Source organism: Microplitis mediator, chromosome 3 (genome assembly GCF_029852145.1).
Source record: "Microplitis mediator isolate UGA2020A chromosome 3, iyMicMedi2.1, whole genome shotgun sequence".
NCBI lineage: Eukaryota > Metazoa > Arthropoda > Insecta > Hymenoptera > Braconidae > Microplitis > Microplitis mediator.
The window spans coordinates 1756677-1781246 of NC_079971.1; the positions used below are offsets into that span (position 1 = coordinate 1756677).

The 24570-nt window shown below is 29.1% G+C and overlaps 1 protein-coding gene across 1 annotated transcript; it reads right to left on the reverse strand.

The window, feature by feature from the left end:
- Window positions 1-3991: 3991 nt before the first annotated feature.
- LOC130664994 (uncharacterized) lies at window positions 3992-23486 on the reverse strand. Its single transcript, XM_057465226.1, has 4 exons — window positions 23344-23486; window positions 8257-8614; window positions 7291-7489; window positions 3992-5545 (listed from the first exon to the last, which is right to left on the reverse strand). The coding sequence occupies exons 2-4, from the start codon at window positions 8607-8609 to the stop codon at window positions 4025-4027; spliced, it is 2073 nt and encodes a 690-aa protein (XP_057321209.1). The 5' UTR covers window positions 8610-8614; window positions 23344-23486; the 3' UTR covers window positions 3992-4024.
- Window positions 23487-24570: the final 1084 nt, after the last annotated feature.

Genomic DNA, 24570 nt, shown 5'->3' on the forward strand with positions numbered 1-24570 from the left:
ACTCGTCTTACTTTAAGTGAAAAATATTTGAAAGTTGCGTGAGAGCTGATCTTTATTAAATTATCAGCGACTAAAAAATTTACTAATCATTTCAATCTTTAACAATAGTCTAGTCAACAAGTTAAAAAGACGAAAAATAGAGATAAAGCTCTAAAAAATATGAGCGATAGCTCATCCGATTCGGAATGACGTCTAGAAAAATATATCTCGAGGATTTATTAGCACATAAAAAATTGCAATTGTTATTAACAAATTAAGACAAAAAAAAAATGACATTTAGTTTGTCGTTAATATTTCAAAAACTATTAACATTTTCTAAATTTGGAAAAAAGATCCTTAAAGAGGAGGAAAATTGCAATAAAAAAGTCCCAACTCCTCAAACTCTACCTCTATTATTTATAATTTTAATTTAACGTCGAAAATAGGACTCCGCGCGGCCGTTACGTCTTGGGCGCACTGCCGCTAAAGAGAGAGTACCACATAGAATAATTTTTTTATAGTAACAAATATCAATTTAATAATTTTAATAAATTATGGTAACATCTAGACATTTGAAAGAATAAATCCCCGTTGAAAAAAAGTTATTAAGTCAATTTTGCAAAAAGTTATACTTTTGTTAACTAATTAGATTTTTTTCAATCTCCGTTTTTATAAATGACAATGTAAAATTTTAAATAATACACCTATAAATTTTTGGCTTCGTGGAGCCCTTCTTATATATATACTTAACAAGATCACGCCATGAAAATTTGTTAAAATTTATTATTTTGTTTATAGTAATTTTTTAAAGTTAACAAAAAATGAAAAATCCAAGAAATGTTGTTAAAAAATTGCTGTTTTCGCATCTAACAACAGCATTAAATTAGGTTCGAAAAAAATTTTTTACATTATTTGTTAAGATATTTTTTATAAACAAATAGACAAGTTTAATATTTTTAAAAAATTTTTTTTTACCATTTCATTGTCTTAGCAAAATAATGATTTTTTTAAAACAAAAATTTTTTCTTAAAAAACTTTTGTTATTGTTTATAATCGGTTTTTTTTACATTTCGATTGTTTAAATAATTAGTTAAGAAATTATTTGTTCCTTAAAAATCATAATTGGTACTTCTTCATAGGTTAACAAAAAAAAAATTTTTTTTATAAATAATTTCATCGCTTGTTAACTTAACAATTTGGTATAAACAAATTTTACAAACTGTTATATTTTTTTCTAGAGAAAAAAAAAACAACAAAAACAGACATATGTATGACAGTAATAAACAAATTTTTTTTCTATTTTTTAAAACGCTTTTACTGTAAAAGTTTTACATATTGCATGAGACCAAAGTTAAATCGGCCTCTTGATTTGTCAACTAACAAATTGATATAACTTATAAACTATTAGAGATACGATCATGAACATACGAGTGGTTCTTATAAAGGTTTAATTAATCTTTTAAATAAGCGAATGACCAAGTTTGTAACTATTGTTCATCAGCTATTATGTGTATTTGTTTACAAAAATGTGAGATTTTTTTGACTTTTTCGTATCTTTTATGACTTATAACTTGTTAAATAATTAAATTACAGCTATGAACTTTGGAACAATATTATTGAGTGATAAAATATCTACCAATCAACCTTTACATCATATCTATATATCATATGGTTTAAATTATATACGTGTTTTATTAATATTTATCTAACTTGTTTTCTTTTATATATAATTTTTTGTTTCTTTATAGCATCACTTACCAATATTTTTAATTTCTATACATTATATCAAGTTATTATAGCTTCGAATTTGAGGTACTTCTATTGTTTATTTAAAAAAATAGTTTTCTTTGATGAAATTATCGAGCTATCTTCGAATTTCTTGAATTTTTATCAAGATTATAACTTTCGCGGTGCAAACTTATGGTTTAAATATTTGTCTTGTAATTATTTATAAACTTTTGTTTTCCTTTTTTTTTTTTTTTTGTTAAAGGATTTTTTAAATCTTACGAATCACCAAAGGTTCTAGTTCAGGTAAAATTTATCTATCAGGGTACAAAGATTGGATCTGTACTCTATAGGTAATTGAAAGTAGAAACCAAGCGAAGTCGATAAGAAGCAGCAAATGGTAATATTTTTATACATTCAATTTAAAGGCTAGATGCCGCTGATTAATATAAAAAGTGAAGAGAAAATATTGCAGTAGAAAATCATTATTTTTAAATTCAATTTTGACAAATTTTGTAATTATTAAAACTAAGCTTGTAAAGGAACATGGAGTTATCTGATACTTAGAAAATGATTTTCGTTGAGAATATAGCCCGTGATATAGTATCCTCAATTTTTTTTAGATTTTATGATCTCATCTTTGAAGTCAGAAAAGGCTGAGAAGGGAGGAAGGGGTACCTTGAAGAAAGTTTTATCGCGCTTTTGTATCTCATTGGACCCAAAATAAAAATTAAGAAAAATATTGTATTAATTTACGTTTCATAAACTTTCGTTCAATAGCCCAAGTGAAATTTTAGTAGAAATAGTTTTTTTTATGCCAAAGACACCCAACTTTTGAATCAAAGTAATTTTTTATTGTGAGGATTAGAGTTTGAACCAAATTTGTAAAAATTAATTTAATGTCTATGCTATTTTCATGATAATTAATTAAATACATCAAAAGAAATTAAAAATTTAAAAACAAAAAAAAAAAGAGAGAAGCCGCAGAGCAATCTTAAAAAAAATGTTCCATTACGTAAAAATAATAAGGCAAAATCATTTTTTCCCGGATCGCTGAAAATAAATTCTTTATACGGAACGAATAATATATAATTATTTCGATGGGGAGTAATTTTAACTCCAGATATTCAAGTGACGGATTTAATTCGTTGTGAGATAAATTTCGTTTTAACTTCGGATTCACTGCCGATTTTTTAAAGTGTACAGACTCTATAAAAAAATATAGGGTAACTGGTCACACAAAATTTCAAAAATTTGACAAAAAAATTTGTTACTTTTTTACAAGTTTGTAATAAAATTGACTTAGATGTAAAATGAACTTCAAAATTTTTTTTTTTTTTTTCGTATTCTACACATTTAAAAAAAATATTCTATAACTATCAGCCATAACTTGGATATTGATATTTAATTTAAATAACATGACTCTTTTTAATTTTAACAAAGGATTCAAAATTTTTTTTGTATTTTTTATACGAGCAGACATCATTTTTTTTTGTCTACCAATTTCAATTATTGGAATAAATAAAAACTTTTAAAAATGTGCCGTATATATTGAATATGCCCAAGTTAATTTTAGAATGTATAATTAATTTAAATATATATGAGTTATCAAATATTTATAATTTAATAATAAATAAAATAATGAAATTTAGTAAACCGACTGTTTGCTTCTGAGCTCTCGAAAAAAAAATTTGTAATTTATTATTATACATTTGATATAAATAGTGAAAGTAATTTATTGAGTTTACAAATATGTGAAATAAACTTACTTACCAGAAAACTGTACATATGGAATCCTCATCTAAAAAATTTTTCAATTTATTCATATATTTTATGACTCCCGCTTATATGCGCAGAAATTACTTTTTTCTTATTTTAAATTGTGTGCGTCTAATAATGAACATGAATAATAGATAACTATTCTTAAAGTTATCTATCTTACGAGATCAAGACTAAGATTTTTACTGTAAAAATGGATTACAGATTTTACATTTCGTATTTAACAAAAAAGAGTTTCAAGTTAAATGTAAAGACTAACAACATCAATTGATAAATAGAAGCTATTGTATTTAATTATAAATTTAAATGTCATATTTTATATTATTATGAATTAGATTAAAACACTAAGGAGGAAATAGGTTTACACCTGATTGAATGAATTAACACGAATTGACAAATTTTAAATTATAAAAATATTTTTATTATTTTAATTTATAATTTATTAAAGTAATTAGTATATAGAAAAAATTAATAATTAAAAAAAAAAAAATTATTTTTTAATTTGTTCATTAAAAAAAAAAATAATAATAATTTATTTAGTTTATTTTTTTTTATTTTTTTTGCGTTCTTTCGCCATCCCGTGCGCCTCTTGCCTGTGTTGTTTCAGGACCGGGATCTGCCTGAAAACTTCATCGCATCCATCTACTCCACACTTTACCGACTGGCGCAAGTGTACCATCCAGATATGGAAGACGGCGGAATGTCTGGCTAGACTCCTCTGGCAATGGATACATTCAATAAGTGCCACTGAATTATCCACCGGTCTTAGGTGCTGACTCCAGTCAACATCTTTAAAACCACGAGGGTCGTTGACTGGAAATAATTCTACTGAAGATGGCCCAATTCGCGGAACATCAGCGATGTTATCCAAGCCAAGATGGTGGATCATGGCTTGGATCTGCTCTTCTTTGGTGGCGTTTTCCGGATATAAAAATATCTTCCTGCGAGATTTTCTATCGATCCCATCTGGAAATCGCACAGGATGATCGGACACTCTCGCTCTTCTGGACCGGGTAGCTGGTGGCGAAGGCGATCGGTCAGAGTCTGAACTCGACCTGGCACTAACCACTGCTGAGCTCGGACCTGGCTGCGGTGAAGCTATTCTCGGTCTTGAAGAACTTGCTGCTGGACCCACTGTTGGGATGACTGCTCGATTCGCTGTTGGATCTGCTGGTGGACCCACTGTTGGTCTCACTGCTGGTTGATCTGCCGGTGAATTTGCTGCCGGACTCCCTGCTCGTGAACTTGCAGGTGAACTTGCAGGTGGACTTGCCGGTGGACTTGTCGGTGGACTTGCCGGTGGACTTGCTGGTGGACTTGCTGGTGGGCTCACTGCTGGATTCGCTGTTGAATCTGCTGGTAGATCTGCCGGTGGACTTGCTGGTGGGCTCACTGATGGATCTGCTGGTCGATCTGCTGGTCGATCTGCTGGTGAATTTGCTGCAGGATTACCTGTTGGGCGATCACGATGAATATTCTCAACTTTCCGCCTCAGCTCATCTCTCTCCTTAACGACCGCGGCAAACATTTTGTTTGTGAAGTTTGCCCGGTCTTTGAGCTCTTGGATCTCCCGCCGAGCCTCCACCAGTTCTTCTTTCAATTTAATGACCAGAGCTGATTCGCTCTGGTCATTAATTCTAACTGCCACATCAGGCACCGTCAAGAAATTACTCGACGTGGCGGTTGGTGTTCTTGAGCCTTCGGGAGTCCTCGGTGACCCGTTGGCACTGCCATCGACTCTCCTCTCCGAAAAACTCCACAAAAAGTCAAATGTAGACCTTATGCTGTGGTCTTCATACGGTGCCCTTACGCACGCTACCAAAAAATACATTGCATTTGATGGTAGCGCTTCACCAATGACCTTCCACAGTGGATGTACAGGGGTGAGTCGCCACGGCCGATTCATGTACTGCTGGAATCCACTAATGGTCTTATTGATCCAAATTGTTGATGAATTTGCCGCAACAGATGGAGACCCACTTGGGCGGGACGCCTCTACTTCTGGTCTATCGAGGCCCGGCATGTCGATCACTATGAGTTTCCTGTTTGTGCTCCTCTTGGTCTGTAAATGAAAATTATATATATACATATATATATATATATACACTTACGCAAAAAATTAAAGAAACAGAAAAATTTCGTAAATTTTTTAGTGATTTTTGGAAGGCTGTAACTAGATAAAAAATCGGTCTGTCAGTTGACCCTGCGGGCCAAAACTTCCGGCTGTTTTCGAGCTCCTTGAGAAAATAAACTGAATTTAAAAAAAAGGGATTGAAAATTATACTTATATAAAAATTAAAATGGATTAAGAAATGTAGATTATGTACATATTAATTATAAACTCTTTTCTTCTTGTAAAATATATAAAAAAAAACCTTATGATAATGTCCTTGATTTTTAAATCAAAAGTCGATCACTTTTTTATTTATTAATTATTATTAATAAGTAATTAATTTTTAACGTTAGGGCTCATTAATAACCTCTGATTTAATAAGAGTATAAAATAAAATTAAATTCAAAATCTATTATATGATAAACTTTTCAAAATTTGGGAGACCGGGGCGACCCGCTGACCGGAACGACCCCACGCTCCCCTAATCCCTAGATTCATTAAGAAATTTCGACTGATCGGTACAGGACTTCTAGCGTTATCACAAAAATAAATAATTTAAAAATGGCTATTTCAGGACACTTTTCATATACTTTATAGATTGATTGCAATATCGAATTAGCTCTGAAAAATTAAAGCCACATTAACCATCAATATCAGATAATTCGTTGAAGGAATCTCAATATTTGAAAATCGCTATTTCATCCGCGATTTTAGTACTTTTTGATAAAATTATGGTCGAGAAAATATATAATACATATACTAGTAGATATATCATCGAATATATGTCATGTAATACGCAACTGTCTCTTATTGTACATAACTCTATGTTTTCTTAATTTAATCAAAATATTTGACCATCGGAAGCTTTTTTAATTACTACATCTCTCAGTACAAAGATTATCGTTTCATACTTCTTTTAATTACTTATCAATGTGTAATATATATTTTTATACTTTAATCTTATACATTATATATTTTTCCAGTAATGATTTCATCAAACAGTACTGAAATCGCTGATAAAACAGCGATTTTTGAAATTTTGAGATGTTTAATTGGATTTATCTCGAAAATTACTAGCTCTACAGTTGTGGCTTATACAAATTTATGTATAGGAAATCAAATTTCCTACTAAAAAGTTCAGTGTAATTTTATTTGTTAAGTTAATAGTTTATGAGAAAAATTTAAAAAACCATAAAATTCGAGGAAAAATTGGCTTTTTACCGTCAAGGCCAGTTACAAAATATAAATTAGCTATAAGCACTTTCGAAGAGGAATGATTTCTCTATAACTTCCAGCTATTGCCAATTGAATATCACAAATTGTCATGAAGCTACAGATAATTGAAAAAAAAATTAAAATTTTTCTTTCAAAAATATTCCTACACTGAGAGAAAAAAGTGTATATTTCCAAGTAAAATTACTTGATTTAAGTATCATTTTACTTAAATAGTGCCAAGTAAATATTTTCTTAATTTTAGTAAAAATGCATTTTCTGTAGAAATTTATGAGTAGATTTAAACAATTGTTATAAAGATAAGAAATATTATACTTCGATGTAGTAAATTTTTTCTTGTTTTTAGTATTATGAGTTAAGTAAACATGGTTACTTGAATTTAATTTTTTTTTCTCTCAGTGTAAAAAGCGGACTCAGAAGAATTGTCATTCTCGTCATTTAAAAAAAAAAAAAACACTCACCACTTGCAAAAGGACAACTCCTCGGGAGGAGTTGAAATGGACCCCGTTGTTGTCTCGCAACCGGTTGCTGATCCGGGAAGTCAGCTTCCTGATTGGCGCAGGTTGGAGAGACTCAAGAGGAATGAATACACTCCGAGTATGATTAACGTCGGCAGTCCTAACCATATCTCGGAACTTGTTCTCCGAAAATTCTTCCGCTCTATAAAAAAAAAAAAAAATGTTTTTTTAACTTCCCGTTAAGAAAATTGAAAATTAAAAAAAATAAGTGAAGTTATTAGTTTCGGTCCAATCTTCGAAAAACTAATTTTTGACAGATCTTGACGTTTTGAGGTTGTAGGAAGCTATTTTGACTAATTTTAAGATGATGTCCGAGTGTATATGTGTGTGTACGTACGTACGTACGGATGTATATACATATTCTGTAACTTTTGAACTGATGAAGCGATTTGGCTTTTTGAAGTCACGTTTGAAGCGGCTCGTTAATTCCAACAACTGTTGAAAAATTGAGCATAGTCAGGATGGTCCGTTCGGAAATATTTTGAAAATAAAGTTTTTTCAAAACTGTTTTTTTTGGGTAACTTGCAATGTACCAAATGGATCAATTCTAAAATCTTTTTAGAGGTCAGAAAACTGCGTAAAATGCTATTTACACGTTTAAGTCGTATCATTACTTTCAAACATATTGATGATATGAACTTGAAAAAAAAACAACGATTTACTTCATTGTTTTTTCTTTGTTATTGTTTATTACTTGAATCTTCGCAATAGAATGTGCGTCATTACTATTGTTGAGCTAGGAGCTCAAAAAGTACTGCCAATAATGTTTCCGAGCTCCTTGAGCTCGAACACAGCGGGAAGTTTCAAGGCTGACCCGCAGGGTCTACATGTTTGTTATAATAGTTTGAAACTATTATAAGAAATAAAAAAGTAAATACTAAAATTATCCACAAAACTTATTACACTTACATGAACTCAACGCCATCGCCATCAGAGTTTTTAAAGAACTCGTTAACGATCCCTGCAGTGCCGCGATCATCGTCGCCAAACAGCAAAGTAGTCTTGCCACTACCTGTTCTACCGTAAACGAATAGAACAGGTGTGAAATTGGAGTTAACACCTTCTGCAGAATCTGATGCAGATCGCTCCGCCGTTAAGGTTTGATTGACATAATCAAGGACTTTGATTGATTCTTCTGTAAACAAATCCACTTTGAGTCTCTTTCCCTTGAATTTGATTATCTTCTCGAGAACCACGAAATCAGGTGAATTATTTACTCCGTTTTTCCATCCGTGAACGATAACTGATAAATGACGATCCATTGTGACTGCAATGGAGAAAACTAGAGTTTATACCTATTAAAATTATCGGATATATATATATATATATATATATATATATATATATATATATATATATATATATATATATATATATGTGTGTGTATATATTTAAATTATTGGAAATGTGATTAGCTATAGTTTGAAATAGACGCCAGAATTTATATTTTGAGGATTTTTCTTTTCATTGATTTCAATGCTATCAACCTTCTGTAAAGATGTGTTTCTACAGAAAATATCACGAAAAATCTATACATTAATAAACTCAAAGATTTATTAAAAAGTTTAGAATCATGCTGATCGAATATCGCAAAAAATTAGTCAATTCACAAAACCGTGAATTTTTTATACAGCAAAAAAAATGATTTCTCTTTAGAGTACGAAAATACATCATTATTGCCTAATCTCGATAAGACAAATACAATGTTATTATAAGGAAAAGTCCCAACATAAACATAAAATTGATTCTTTTGTGATTGAGTTCTAGCCGGAAAAACAAATTTGTATTAACACAAACATTGCCGTATGGCATTGTGTTCATAATTCTACGCAGATCGATTTCAGTTTTACCATGAAGTTTCAGAAGCCCTCAGGATCACACAAATCGCAACCAAACTCTCAGAATACAAAAAAAATATTTATTTTGTCGACAAAATCTGGACGAAAATTCACATTTTCATCAAATCAGACTGTATAACAGGTCAAGTTGATTAAAATTTTATGCTCAACAACGACAGACTAGTCTCAAAGGATCGCAGGCCCTCAAAGTCTGACTCATCGCAGCCAAAAATTTTAAGACTAGCCTGAGCTTGTTAGGCATCAAATTTCGAACAAAATGACCCATTATAGAGTCTGATGGTAACACGAATCGTAATCCGTGGACGATAGATCCGAGACGTAAAATCCGCGACATGAAATCCAAAGATATTTTATCCGATAGACAAAATAACCTTGGACTAAATATATTCAAGAGACAAAAAATCCGTGACAAAATATCCTGTCGATAAATCTTACTCAGAAAAATATATTTTAAATGAAAAAATAATTCATGGTTTTCGATAAACGGGTACTGAACCATTCTAAGCATATGTGTTGACCAATTCCCAAAAGAAAACCGACCCAAAATCTGTGAAAAAAGGGCACAGTACGATTTCAGGCATATGTCTTGATCTATTTTTGATATCACACACTCAAATTTTGGTTCCATGCGTTTTGAGCACCTGACAAAATATCTCCGACAAAATATCTCTGGAAAAATATCCCCAGTTTTGTGTCAGTTTTTTTGGCTTTTTTAATTATTTTTGCTTTCTTTTCATGGGGATATTTTGTCCGGAGATAATTTGTCGGAGATATTTTGTCGGGGATATTTTGTCAGGTACTCAAAACGCCTGATACCTAAATTTTATGTGAAAATATATTAAACATTTCTAATAAAAGGGTACCGTACTATTTATATTATAAGATATTTTGTCAGGGATGATTTATCTATCGAGTATTTAGTCCGGGGATATTTTGTCGCGGATTTAATGTCTTCGGATTACGAGTTACGGAACCGAGTCTGATTCGGTTGATATTAGATCAACTGGTAGAAACTTAATTAGAGACGAAGAAATAAATCTTTTCATGAGCTGGGGCTTTCCTAGTGAGATCCGGGATTTTAAGGGCCCACGAACGTTTGAGACTAGCCTGAGTTGGGCATCGAATTGCAACGGAAAAAATCTACACTGTAAAAAATCACCGGGGTAAGTCCAAGCGGTGTAGGTGTTAAAATTGGCGGTGTTAAATTTTAACCCCGAAAGCGGTGTGAAAATAACGCCACCACCGGTGTAAATATTCGTTACTGGTGCTAAAAGAAATTTTCCGGTATTAAAATATTTTACTTTGGGAATGTGTGCATGTGAGCCTGTGTGGGCGTGTGAGTGCATGTGTGTTTGAGTGCGTGTGCACGCACGCGTGTGTCCGAGTGGGCGTGTGTGCACTCGCGTCTGTGAGCTCGTGTTCGCTCGCCTATGTTTGCGTGTGTGCGCTCGTGTGTGAGTGTGGGCTCTTGAATTTGAGTGTGTGTGGTGCATGTTTGAGTGCGTGTGTGTGTGTGTGTGTGTGTGTGTGTGTGTGTGTGTGTGTGTGTGTGTGTGTGTGTGTGTGTGTGTGTGTGTGTGTGTGTGTGTGTGTGTGTGTGTGAGTGTGAGTGTGTGTGTGTATCAAGATAGTTTTTGCGTTATATAAGCTTCCAAAGCTAATACTCTGAGAGGACGCAGTTTACCCCGCTTTACACCGCCAAATTACGCCTCCTACACCGGTGCGATTTCATTTTAACACCAGGTGGAGTTAGAATGAGTCCATTTTTAACACCGCGCTTTTTACAGTGTCTACTAGAGTCAGATTCGATTGATACTTGGACAACTGGTGGCAATTTCGAGACGGAAAAACAAGTTTTTTCCGTTTGCTGGTAATTTCGCTGTGGTTTCCATACTCAATTTGAACGGCATTTTTCTCCGAGCAAAATTAATAAGAATCAAAATATTTTATGTAAGATTAAAAATTAAATGTCATCATATAAAGAATTGAATTATTAATCAAGCAAATAATTATTCTGGTAAAATGAAAATACTTGAATTCAAAATAGATGATATGAATTTTGCGAGGAAATCTAAATAAAAATGATAGTCTTGTAGAAGAAAAAAAACGTAGATACTGATGACGCACAGACGCACCAAAAAAAAAAAAAAAAAGCGCGCGAAATGCTATGTGGCCATCTTTTGCCTGCTACGCTGGTACCCAGTAAGCAAACGTTTGCATCGTCGCCTTGCAAACCGTGGTAAAGTAGTTATTTATCCGAGGTAAATAAAAATAATATTTAAAAAAAAAATTAAAATTACAATTATTTACTATGAGAAATCCTTTTTATTCTAATTAAGTAGAAATTCAAATGATTAATTCAAAAAAAATAAAAATTATCGCTCTAAAAATCAAATTAATATAACAATTGTTTTTTTTTTAACAAAAACAAAAAAAAATATAATTTAATTAAATTGAAATATTTTATGTAAGATTGAAAATTAATTGTCATCATATAAAGAATTGAACTTTTAATCGAGCAAATAATTATTCCGGTAAAATAAAAATACTTGAATTTAAAATTGAAGATATCAATTTTACGAGGAAATCTAAATAAACATGAGTCTTGTAGGAAAAAAAAAAACGTAGATACTGATGACGCACAGACGCACCAAACAAAAAAAAAAAGCGCGCGAAATGCTATGTGGCCATCTTTTGCCTGCTCCGCTGGTACCCAGTAAGCAAACGTTCGCATGGTTGCCTAGCAAACCGTGGTAAAGTAATTACTTATTCGACGTAAATAAAAATAATATTTAAAAAAAAATTAAAATTACAATTATTCACTTTGAGAAAATCTTTTTATTCTAATTAAGTAGAAATTCAAATGATTAATTCAAGAAAAATAAAAATTATCGCTCTCAAATTCAAATTAATATAACAATTGTTTTTTTTTTAACAAAAACAAAAAACAAATATAATTTAATTAAATTAAAATATTTTATGTAAGATTGAAAATTAATTGTCATCATATAAAGAGTTGAATTATTAATAAAGCAAATAATTATTCTGGTAAAATAAAAATACTTGAATTCAGAATTGAAGATATCAATTTTACGAGGAAATCTAAATAAAAATGAGTCTTGTACGAAAAAAAAAACGTAGATACTGATGACGCACAGACGCACCAAAAAAAAACAAAAGCGCGCGAAATGCTATGTGGCCATCTTTTGCCTGCTACGCTGGTACCCAGTAAGCAAACGTTCGCATCGTCGCCTTGCAAACCGTGGTATAGTAATTACTTATTCGACGTGAATAAAAATAATATTTAAAAAAAAATTAAAATTACAATTATTTACATTGAGAAAATCTTTTTATTCTAATTAAGTAGAAATTCGAATGATTAATTCAAGAAAAATAAAAATTATCGCTCCAAAAATCAAATTAATATAACAATTGTTTTTTTTTTAACAAAAACTAAAAAAAATTAAATTTAATTAAATTAAAAATTAATTATCATCATATAAAGAATTGAACTATTGATAAAGCAAATAATTATTCTGGTAAAATTAGAATACTTGAATTTAAAATTTAAAATATCAATTTTACAAGAAAATCTAAATAAAAATGATAGTCTTGTAAAAAAAAAAAAACGTAGATACTGATGACGCAGAGACGGACAAAACAAAACAAAAGCGCGCGAAATAGTATGTGGCCATCTTTTGCCTGCTACGCTGGTACCCAGTAAGCAAACGTTCGCATCGTTGCCTTGCAAACCGTGGTAAAGTAATTATTTCTCCGACGTAAATAAAAATAATAATTAAAAAAAAATTAAAATTACAATTATTTACTTTGACAAAATCTTTTTATTCTAATTAAGTAGCAATTCAAATGATTATTTCAAGAAAAATAAAAATGATCGCTCCAAAAATCAAATTAATATAACAATTGTTTTTTTTTTAACAAAAACAAAAAAAAATTTAATTTAATTAAATTAAAAATTAATTATCATCATATAAAGAATTGAACTATTGATCAAGCAAATAATTATTGTGGTAAAATTAAAATACTTAAATTTAAAATTTAAAATATCAATTTTACGAGAAAATCAAAATAAAAATGATAGTCTTGTAGAAAAAAAATAACGTAGATACTGATGACGCAGAGACGGACAAAACAAAACAAAAGCGCGCGAAATGCTATGTGGCCATCTTTTGCCTGCTACGCTGGTACCCAGTAAGCAAACGTTCGCATCGTCGCCTTGCAAACCGTGGTAAGGTAATAATTACTTATTCGACGTAAATAAAAATAATATTTAAGAAATAATTAAAATTACAATTATTCACTTTGAGAAATCCTTTTTATTCTAATTAAGTAGAAATTCAAATGATTAATTCAAGAAAAATAAAAATTATCGCTCCAAAAATCAAATTAATATAACAATTGTTTTTTTTTTAACAAAAACAAAAAAAAATTTAATTTAATTAAATTAAAAATTAATTATCATCATATAAAGGATTGAACTATTGATCAAGCAAATAATTATTCTGGTAAAATTAAAATACTTAAATTTAAAATTTAAAATATCAATTTTACGAGAAAATCAAAATAAAAATGATAGTCTTGTAGAAAAAAAATAACGTAGATACTGATGACGCAGAGACGGACAAAACAAAACAAAAGCGCGCGAAATGCTATGTGGCCATCTTTTGCCTGCTACGCTGGTACCCAGTAAGCAAACGTTCGCATCGTCGCCTTGCAAACCGTGGTAAGGTAATAATTACTTATTCGACGTAAATAAAAATAATATTTAAAAAAAAATTAAAATTACAATTATTCACTTTGAGAAAATTTTTTTATTCTAATTAAGTAGCAATTCAAATGATTATTTCAAGAAAAATAAAAATGATGGCTCCAAAAATCAAATTGATATAACAATTGTTTTTTTTTTTAACAAAAACAAAAAAAAATATAATTTAATTAAATGAAAATATTTTATGTAAGATTAAAAATCAATTGTCATCTTATAAAGAATTGAACTATTAATCGAGCAAATAATTATTCTGGTAAAATAAAAATACTTGAATTCAGAATTGAAGATATCAATTTTACGAGGAAATCTAAATAAACATGAGTCTTGTAGGAAAAAAATAACGTAGATACTGATGACGCACAGACGCACCAAACAAAAAAAAAAAGCGCGCGAAATGCTACGTGGCCATCTTTTGCCTGCTACCAAAAATTAAATTGATATAACAATTGTTTTTTTTAACAAAAACAAAAAAACTATAATTTAATTAAATTAAAATATTTTATGTAAGATTGAAAATTAATTGTCATCACATAGAGAATTGAATTATTGATCAAGCAAATAATTATTCTGGTAAAATAAAAATACTTGAATTTAAAATTGGAGATACCAATTTTACAAGGAAATCTAAATAAAAATGATAGTCTTGTAGAAAAAAAAAAACGTGGATACTGATGACGCAGAGACGGACAAAACAAAACAAAAGCGCGCGAAATGCTATGTGGCCATCTTTTGCCTGCTACGCTGGTACCCAGTAAGCAAACGTTCGCATGGTCGCCTTGCAAACCGTGGTAAAGTAATAATTACTTATTCGACGTAAATAAAAATAATATTTAAAACAAAATTAAAATTACAATTATTCACTTTGAGAAAATCTTTTTATTCTAATTAAGTAGAAATTCAAATGATTATTTCAAGAAAAAAAAAAATTATCGCTCTCAAAATCAAATTAATATAACAATTGTTTTTCTTTAACAAAAACAAAAAAAAATATAATTTAATTAAATTAAAATATTTTATGTAAGATTGAAAATTAATTGTCATCATATGAAGAGTTGAATTATTAATGAAGCAAATAATTATTCTGGTAAAATAAAAATACTTGAATTCAGAATTGAAGATATCAATTTTACGAGGAAATCTAAATAAAAATGAGTCTTGTACGAGAAAAAAAACGTAGATACTGATGACGCTCAGACGCACCAAAAAAAAACAAAAGCGCGCGAAATGCTATGTGGCCATCTTTTGCCTGCTACGCTGGTACCCAGTAAGCAAACGTTCGCATCGTCGCCTTGCAAACCGTGGTAAAGTAATTACTTATTCGACGTGAATAAAAATAATATTTAAAAAAAAATTGAAATTACAATTATTTACGTTGAGAAAATCTTTTTAATCTAATTAAGTAGAAATTCAAATGATTAATTCAAGAAAAATGAAAATTATCGCTCCAAAAATCAAATTAATATAACAATTGTTTTTTTTTTAACAAAAACAAAAAATAATTAAATTTAATTAAATTAAAAATTAATTATCATCATATAAAGAATTGAACTATTGATCAAGCAAATAATTATTCTGGTAAAATTAAAATACTTGAATTAAAAATTTAAAATATCAATTTTACGAGAAAATCTAAATAAAAATGATAGTCATGTAAAAAAAAAATAACGTAGATACTGATGACGCAGAGACGGACAAAACAAAACAAAAGCGCGCCAAATGCTATGTGGCCATCTTTTGCCTGCTACGCTGGTACCCAGTAAGCAAACGTTCGCATCGTCGCCTTGCAAACCGTGGTAAAGTAATTATTTATCCGACGTAAATAAAAATAGTATTTTTAAAAAAATTAAAATTACAATTATTTACATTGAGAAAATCTTTTTATTTTAATTAAGTAGAAATTCAAATGACTAATTCAAGAAAAATAAAAATGATCGCTCCAAAAATCAAATTGAAATAACAATTGTTTTTTTTTTAACAAAAAAAAAAAAAATAAATATAATTTCATTAAATTAAAATAGTTAATGTAAGATTAAAAATTAATTGTCATCTCATAAAGAATTGAACTATTCATCCAGCAAATAATAATTCTGGTAAAATAAAAATACTTGAATTTAAAATTTAAAATATCAATTTTACGAGGAAATCTAAATAAAAATGATAGTCTTGTAAAAAAAAAAAAAACCTGGATGCTGATGACGCACAGACGCACCAAAAAAAAACAAAAGCGCGCGAAATGCTATGTGGCCATCTTTTGCCTGCTACGCTGGTACCCAGTAAGCAAACGTTCGCATCGTCGCCTTGCAAACCGTGGTAAAGTAATAATTACTTATTCGACGTAAATAAAAATAATATTTAAGAAAAAATTAAAATTACAATTATTCACTTTGAGAAATCCTTTTTATTCTAATTAAGTAGAAATTCAAATGATTAATTCAAGAAAAATAAAAATTATCGCTCCAAAAATCAAATTAATATAACAATTGTTTTTTTTTTAACAAAAACAAAAAAAAATTTAATTTAATTAAATTAAAAATTAATTATCATCATATAAAGGATTGAACTATTGATCAAGCAAATAATTATTCTGGTAAAATTAAAATACTTAAATTTAAAATTTAAAATATCAATTTTACGAGAAAATCAAAATAAAAATGATAGTCTTGTAGAAAAAAAATAACGTAGATACTGATGACGCAGAGACGGACAAAACAAAACAAAAGCGCGCGAAATGCTATGTGGCCATCTTTTGCCTGCTACGCTGGTACCCAGTAAGCAAACGTTCGCATCGTCGCCTTGCAAACCGTGGTAAATGTAATAATTACTTATTCGACGTAAATAAAAATAATATTTAAAAAAAAATTAAAATTACAATTATTCACTTTGAGAAAATCTTTTTATTCTAATTAAGTAGAAATTCAAATGATTAATTCAAGAAAAATAAAAATTATCGCTCCAAAAATCAAATTAATATAACAATTGTTTTTTTTTTAACAAAAACAAAAAAAAATTAAATTTAATTAAATTAAAAATTAATTATCATCATATAAAGAATTGAACTATTGATCAAGCAAATAATTATTCTGGTAAAATTAAAATACTTAAATTTAAAATTTAAAATATCAATTTTACGAGAAAATCAAAATAAAAATGATAGTCTTGTAGAAAAAAAATAATGTAGATACTGATGACGCAGAGACGGACAAAACAAAACAAAAGCGCGCGAAATAGTATGTGGCCATCTTTTGCCTGCTACGCTGGTACCCAGTAAGCAAACGATCGCATCGTCGCCTTGCAAACCGTGGTAAGGTAATAATTACTTATTCGACGTAAATAAAAATAATATTTAAAAAAAAATTAAAATTACAATTATTCACTTTGAGAAAATTTTTTTATTCTAATTAAGTAGCAATTCAAATGATTATTTCAAGAAAAATAAAAATGATCGCTCCAAAAATCAAATTGAAATAACAATTGTTTTTTTTTTAACAAAAAAAAAATAAATAAATATAATTTCATTAAATTAAAATAGTTAATGTAAGATTAAAAATTAATTGTCATCTTATAAAGAATTGAACTATTCATCCAGCAAATAATTATTCTGGTAAAATAAAAATACTTGAATTTAAAATTTAAAATATCAATTTTACGAGGAAATCTAAATAAAAATGATAGTCTTGTAAAAAAAAAAAAACCTGGATGCTGATGACGCACAGACGCACCAAAAAAAAACAAAAGCGCGCGAAATGCTATGTGGCCATCTTTTGCCTGCTACGCTGGTACCCAGTAAGCAAACGTTCGCATCGTCGCCTTGCAAACCGTGATAAAGTAATTACTTATTCGACGTAAATAAAAATAATATTCAAAAAAAAATTAAAATTACAATTATTTACATTGAGAAAATCTTTTTATTCTAATTAAGTAGAAATTCAAATGATTAATTCAAGAAAAATAAAAATTATGGCTCCAAAAATCAAATTAATATAACAATTGTTTTTTTTTTAACAAAAACAAAAAAAAATTAAATTTAATTAAATTAAAAATTAATTATCATCATATAAAGAATTGAACTATTGATCAAGCAAATAATTATTCTGGTAAAATTAAAATACTTAAATTTAAAATTTAAAATATCAATTTTACGAGGAAATCTAAATAAAAATGATAGTCTTGTAAAAAAAAAAAAACCTGGATGCTGATGACGCACAGACGCACCAAAAAAAAACAAAAGCGCGCGAAATGCTATGTGGCCATCTTTTGCCTGCTACGCTGGTACCCAGTAAGCAAACGTTCGCATCGTCGCCTTGCAAACCGTGATAAAGTAATTACTTATTCGACGTAAATAAAAATAATATTCAAAAAAAAATTAAAATTACAATTATTTACATTGAGAAAATCTTTTTATTCTAATTAAGTAGCAATTCAAATGATTATTTCAAGAAAAATAAAAATGATGGCTCCAAAAATCAAATTGATATAACAATTGTTTTTTTTTTTAACAAAAACAAAAAAACTATAATTTAATTGAATTAAAATATTTTATGTAAGATTAAAAATTAATTGTCATCACATAGAGAATTGAATTATTGATCAAGCAAATAATTATTCTGGTAAAATAAAAATACTTGAATTTAAAATTGGAGATATCAATTTTGCAAGGAAATCTAAATAAAAATGATAGTCTTGTAGAAAAAAAATAACGTAGATACTGATGATGCAGAGACGGACAAAACAAAACAAAAGCACGCGAAATGCTATGTGGCCATCTTTTGCCTGCTACGCTGGTACCCAGTAAGCAAACGTTCGCATCGTTGCCTTGCAAACCGTGGTAAAGTAATTACTTATTCGACGTAAATAAAAATAATATTTAAAAAAAAATTAAAATTACAATTATTTACTTTGAGAAATCCTTTTTATTCTAATTAAGTAGAAATTCAAATGATTAATTCAAGAAAAATAAAAATTATCGCTCCAAAAATCAAATTAATATAACAATTGTTTTTTTTTTAACAAAAACAAAAAAAAATTTAATTTAATTAAATTAAAAATTAATTATCATCATATAAAGAATTGAACTATTGATCAAGCAAATAATTATTCTGGTAAAATCAAAATACTTAAATTTAAAATTTAAAATATCAATTTTACGAGAAAATCAAAATAAAAATGATAGTCTTGTAGAAAAAAAATAACGTAGATACTGATGACGCAGAGACGGACAAAACAAAACAAAAGCGCGCGAAATGCTATGTGGCCATCTTTTGCCTGCTACGCTGGTACCCAGTAAGCAAACGTTCGCATCGTCGCCTTGCAAACCGTGGTAAGGTAATAATTACTTATTCGACGTAAATAAAAATAATATTTAAAAAAAAATTAAAATTACAATTATTCACTTTGAGAAAATTTTTTTATTCTAATTAAGTAGCAATTCAAATGATTATTTCAAGAAAAATAAAAATGATGGCTCCAAAAATCAAATTGATATAACAATTGTTTTTTTTTTTAACAAAAACAAAAAAAAATATAATTTAATTAAATGAAAATATTTTATGTAAGATTAAAAATCAATTGTCATCTTATAAAGAATTGAACTATTAATCGAGCAAATAATTATTCTGGTAAAATAAAAATACTTGAATTCAGAATTGAAGATATCAATTTTACGAGGAAATCTAAATAAACATGAGTCTTGTAGGAAAAAAATAACGTAGATACTGATGACGCACAGACGCACCAAACAAAAAAAAAAAGCGCGCGAAATGCTACGTGGCCATCTTTTGCCTGCTACCAAAAATTAAATTGATATAACAATTGTTTTTTTTAACAAAAACAAAAAAACTATAATTTAATTAAATTAAAATATTTTATGTAAGATTGAAAATTAATTGTCATCACATAGAGAATTGAATTATTGATCAAGCAAATAATTATTCTGGTAAAATAAAAATACTTGAATTTAAAATTGGAGATACCAATTTTACAAGGAAATCTAAATAAAAATGAGTCTTGTACGAGAAAAAAAACGTAGATACTGATGACGCTCAGACGCACCAAAAAAAAACAAAAGCGCGCGAAATGCTATGTGGCCATCTTTTGCCTGCTACGCTGGTACCCAGTAAGCAAACGTTCGCATCGTCGCCTTGCAAACCGTGGTAAAGTAATTACTTATTCGACGTGAATAAAAATAATATTTAAAAAAAAATTGAAATTACAATTATTTACGTTGAGAAAATCTTTTTAATCTAATTAAGTAGAAATTCAAATGATTAATTCAAGAAAAATGAAAATTATCGCTCCAAAAATCAAATTAATATAACAATTGTTTTTTTTTTAACAAAAACAAAAAATAATTAAATTTAATTAAATTAAAAATTAATTATCATCATATAAAGAATTGAACTATTGATCAAGCAAATAATTATTCTGGTAAAATTAAAATACTTGAATTAAAAATTTAAAATATCAATTTTACGAGAAAATCTAAATAAAAATGATAGTCATGTAAAAAAAAAATAACGTAGATACTGATGACGCAGAGACGGACAAAACAAAACAAAAGCGCGCCAAATGCTATGTGGCCATCTTTTGCCTGCTACGCTGGTACCCAGTAAGCAAACGTTCGCATCGTCGCCTTGCAAACCGTGGTAAAGTAATTATTTATCCGACGTAAATAAAAATAGTATTTTTAAAAAAATTAAAATTACAATTATTTACATTGAGAAAATCTTTTTATTTTAATTAAGTAGAAATTCAAATGACTAATTCAAGAAAAATAAAAATGATCGCTCCAAAAATCAAATTGAAATAACAATTGTTTTTTTTTTAACAAAAAAAAAAAAAATAAATATAATTTCATTAAATTAAAATAGTTAATGTAAGATTAAAAATTAATTGTCATCTCATAAAGAATTGAACTATTCATCCAGCAAATAATAATTCTGGTAAAATAAAAATACTTGAATTTAAAATTTAAAATATCAATTTTACGAGGAAATCTAAATAAAAATGATAGTCTTGTAAAAAAAAAAAAAACCTGGATGCTGATGACGCACAGACGCACCAAAAAAAAACAAAAGCGCGCGAAATGCTATGTGGCCATCTTTTGCCTGCTACGCTGGTACCCAGTAAGCAAACGTTCGCATCGTCGCCTTGCAAACCGTGGTAAAGTAATAATTACTTATTCGACGTAAATAAAAATAATATTTAAAAAAAAATCAAAATTATCGCTCCAAAAATCAAATTAATATAACAATTGTTTTTTTTTTAACAAAAACAAAAAAAAATTTAATTTAATTAAATTAAAAATTAATTATCATCATATAAAGAATTGAACTATTGATCAAGCAAATAATTATTCTGGTAAAATTAAAATACTTAAATTTAAAATTTAAAATATCAATTTTACGAGAAAATCAAAATAAAAATGATAGTCTTGTAGAAAAAAAATAACGTAGATACTGATGACGCAGAGACGGACAAAACAAAACAAAAGCGCGCGAAATGCTATGTGGCCATCTTTTGCCTGCTACGCTGGTACCCAGTAAGCAAACGTTCGCATCGTCGCCTTGCAAACCGTGGTAAAGTAATTACTTATTCGACGTAAATAAAAATAATATTTAAAAAAAAATTAAAATTACAATTATTTACTTTGAGAAATCCTTTTTATTCTAATTAAGTAGAAATTCAAATGATTAATTCAAGAAAAATAAAAATTATCGCTCCAAAAATCAAATTAATATAACAATTGTTTTTTTTTTAACAAAAACAAAAAAAAATTTAATTTAATTAAATTAAAAATTAATTATCATCATATAAAGAATTGAACTATTGATCAAGCAAATAATTATTCTGGTAAAATCAAAATACTTAAATTTAAAATTTAAAATATCAATTTTACGAGAAAATCAAAATAAAAATGATAGTCTTGTAGAAAAAAAATAACGTAGATACTGATGACGCACAGACGCACCAAACAAAAAAAAAAAGCGCGCGAAATGCTATGTGGCCATCTTTTGCCTGCTACCGAAAATTAAATTGATATAACAATTGTTTTTTTTAACAAAAACAAAAAAACTATAATTTAATTAAATTAAAATATTTTATGTAAGATTGAAAATTAATTGTCATCACATAGAGAATTGAATTATTGATCAAGCAAATAATTATTCTGGTAAAATAAAAATACTTGAATTTAAAATTGGAGATACCAATTTTACAAGGAAATCTAAATAAAAATGATAGTCTTGTAGAAAAAAAAAAACGTGGATACTGATGACGCAGAGACGGACAAAACAAAACAAAAGCGCGCGAAATGCTATGTGGCCATCTTTTGCCTGCTACGCTGGTACCCAGTAAGCAAACGTTCGCATCGTCGCCTTGCAAACCGTGGTAAAGTAATTACTTATTCGACGTAAATAAAAATAATATTTAAAAAAAAATTAAAATTACAATTATTCACTTTGAGAAAATCTTTTTATTCTAATTAAGTAGAAATTCGACAAAAATAAAAATTATCGCTCCAAAAATCAAATTGATATAACAATTGTTTTTTTTCTAACAAAAACAAAAAAAAATATAATTTAAATAAATTAAAACATTTTATGTAAGATTAAAAATTAATTGTCATCATATAACGAATCGAATTATTAATCAAGCAAATAATTATTCTGGTAAAATAACAATACTTGAATTTAAAATTGAAGACATTAATTTCACCAGAAAATCTAAATAAAAATGATACTTTTGTAGAAAAAAAAAAAACGTGGATACTGATGTCGCACGGACGCACAAAAAAAAAAAGCGCGCGAAATGCTGTGTGGCCATTTCTCTGCTACGCTGGTACCCAGTAAGCGAACGTTCGCATCGTCGCCTTGCAAACCGTGGTGAAGTAATTATTCATCTGACATAAATGAAAAATGTTGGAAAATCCAATTTCGCACTTCTCAATCGCTTATTTTATTTTTAGTCATTACTTTCATTTTTTTTTTTATGAATTTTTTTATTCAACTTTTAATAATGGATATAATAATTGGAAGTTAAATTGAAATCTAATCAAGTTGTATTAATAGACGATTGATTGCGACAGAGGCTACCGTTGATTGAAGTTAGATTCGAATCCGATCAATTTGTATTGATAGATTATTGACGGCGACGAGGCTCTTGTCAAAATATAAGTTGACTATCAATGATAATTATCAATACTCAATAAGAAAATGAATCAATCCGTAAACTTGAGTGGAATTATTGTAAATCAATAATCATTAAATATTTAATATTAATTGTATTATTATTATTTAATATTAATGTGAATATTAATGTTAACTCTCAAACACAATTAAATTAAATATTTACCACAAACACGAATGAATATCCTAGATTGAACAGGCGAGACCTACGTGCAACAAGTTTTTACTTGTTCGTATTTCGATTCAATAATCTCGCGATCTTATTATTGCGAATGACAGAATTTTTACAACAAGTGCGTAAGATATGGAGACTTGTGGTCAACTAACTAAAAAGACGTGACGATGCCGGGTTGCGTCTTCGACGGAACGGAAAAGTTAGACACCCGAGTGACAGAGATACGCTGAAGGCGTGAGTGCAACAAAGATGCTCAGCGAAACCGACGCTATGTTGAGCGCGCGCGTTCGTGGTGCGACTCGAGTTGGCGACGAAGTGAATTTAAGCACCGTTAGATGGGGACTCATTTAATTATTTAAATTCAAATATCAATTCAAAAATTTTAATAAATTATGGTATGATCTAGACACTTGAAAGAATAAATCCCCGTTGAAAAAAAGTTATTAAGTCAATTTTTCAAAAAGTTATACTTTTGTTAACTAACTAACTTTTTTTCAATCTCCGTTTTCATAAATGGCAATGTAAAAAATTAAATAATTGAATTGAATTGAATTGAGATTGAGATTGACTCCTTTGTTTGGTGTAGAGCCGAGCACTCAGTTCTTTTGAATCATTGTACTCGGCCCTACTAGTTCAATTCTCGTTAAAATTCAGGTTGGGTTGGCAGATTTATGGATTTCGAGAATCGCAGAAATCTGCCCATACCAACCTCTAATAGGTTAGGCCGAGTACCATCACAGATCCCCAAGATGTCTTTCCTTACATCCTCTAAGGCTCTGCATTGGCTCACCAAGTGAAGGGGAGTTTCATCCTTTGAATTGCATCTGGGGCATACCGAGTCATCGGTGATGCCCATGAGCTTCAGATGCCTCCCGGTAAACCAGTGCCCTGTAACGAGCCCGACAATAATCCTCAATTTGGATCTATCGAGCTCTACTAGACTGGTACCAAGCGACTTCGATGGTCCTTCAAATAGTGCCCTCGTATGTCGCATGCCTCGGGCCTCAAGCCACAGGTCCCAGAACCTGTCACAGGTCCATTGAGCCAAGTGGTTTCTAATAAAGCACAAAGGCACCGGAATTGAACAGACTGGCTCGGGGCCCGTTTTGCAGGCCCCTGTCCTTGCTAATTCATTTGCTATGTTATTTCCTTCAATACCGCTATGACCCGGTACCCAAATGAGATTGACATAGTTGGCACTCACTAGTTTGTTAGCGA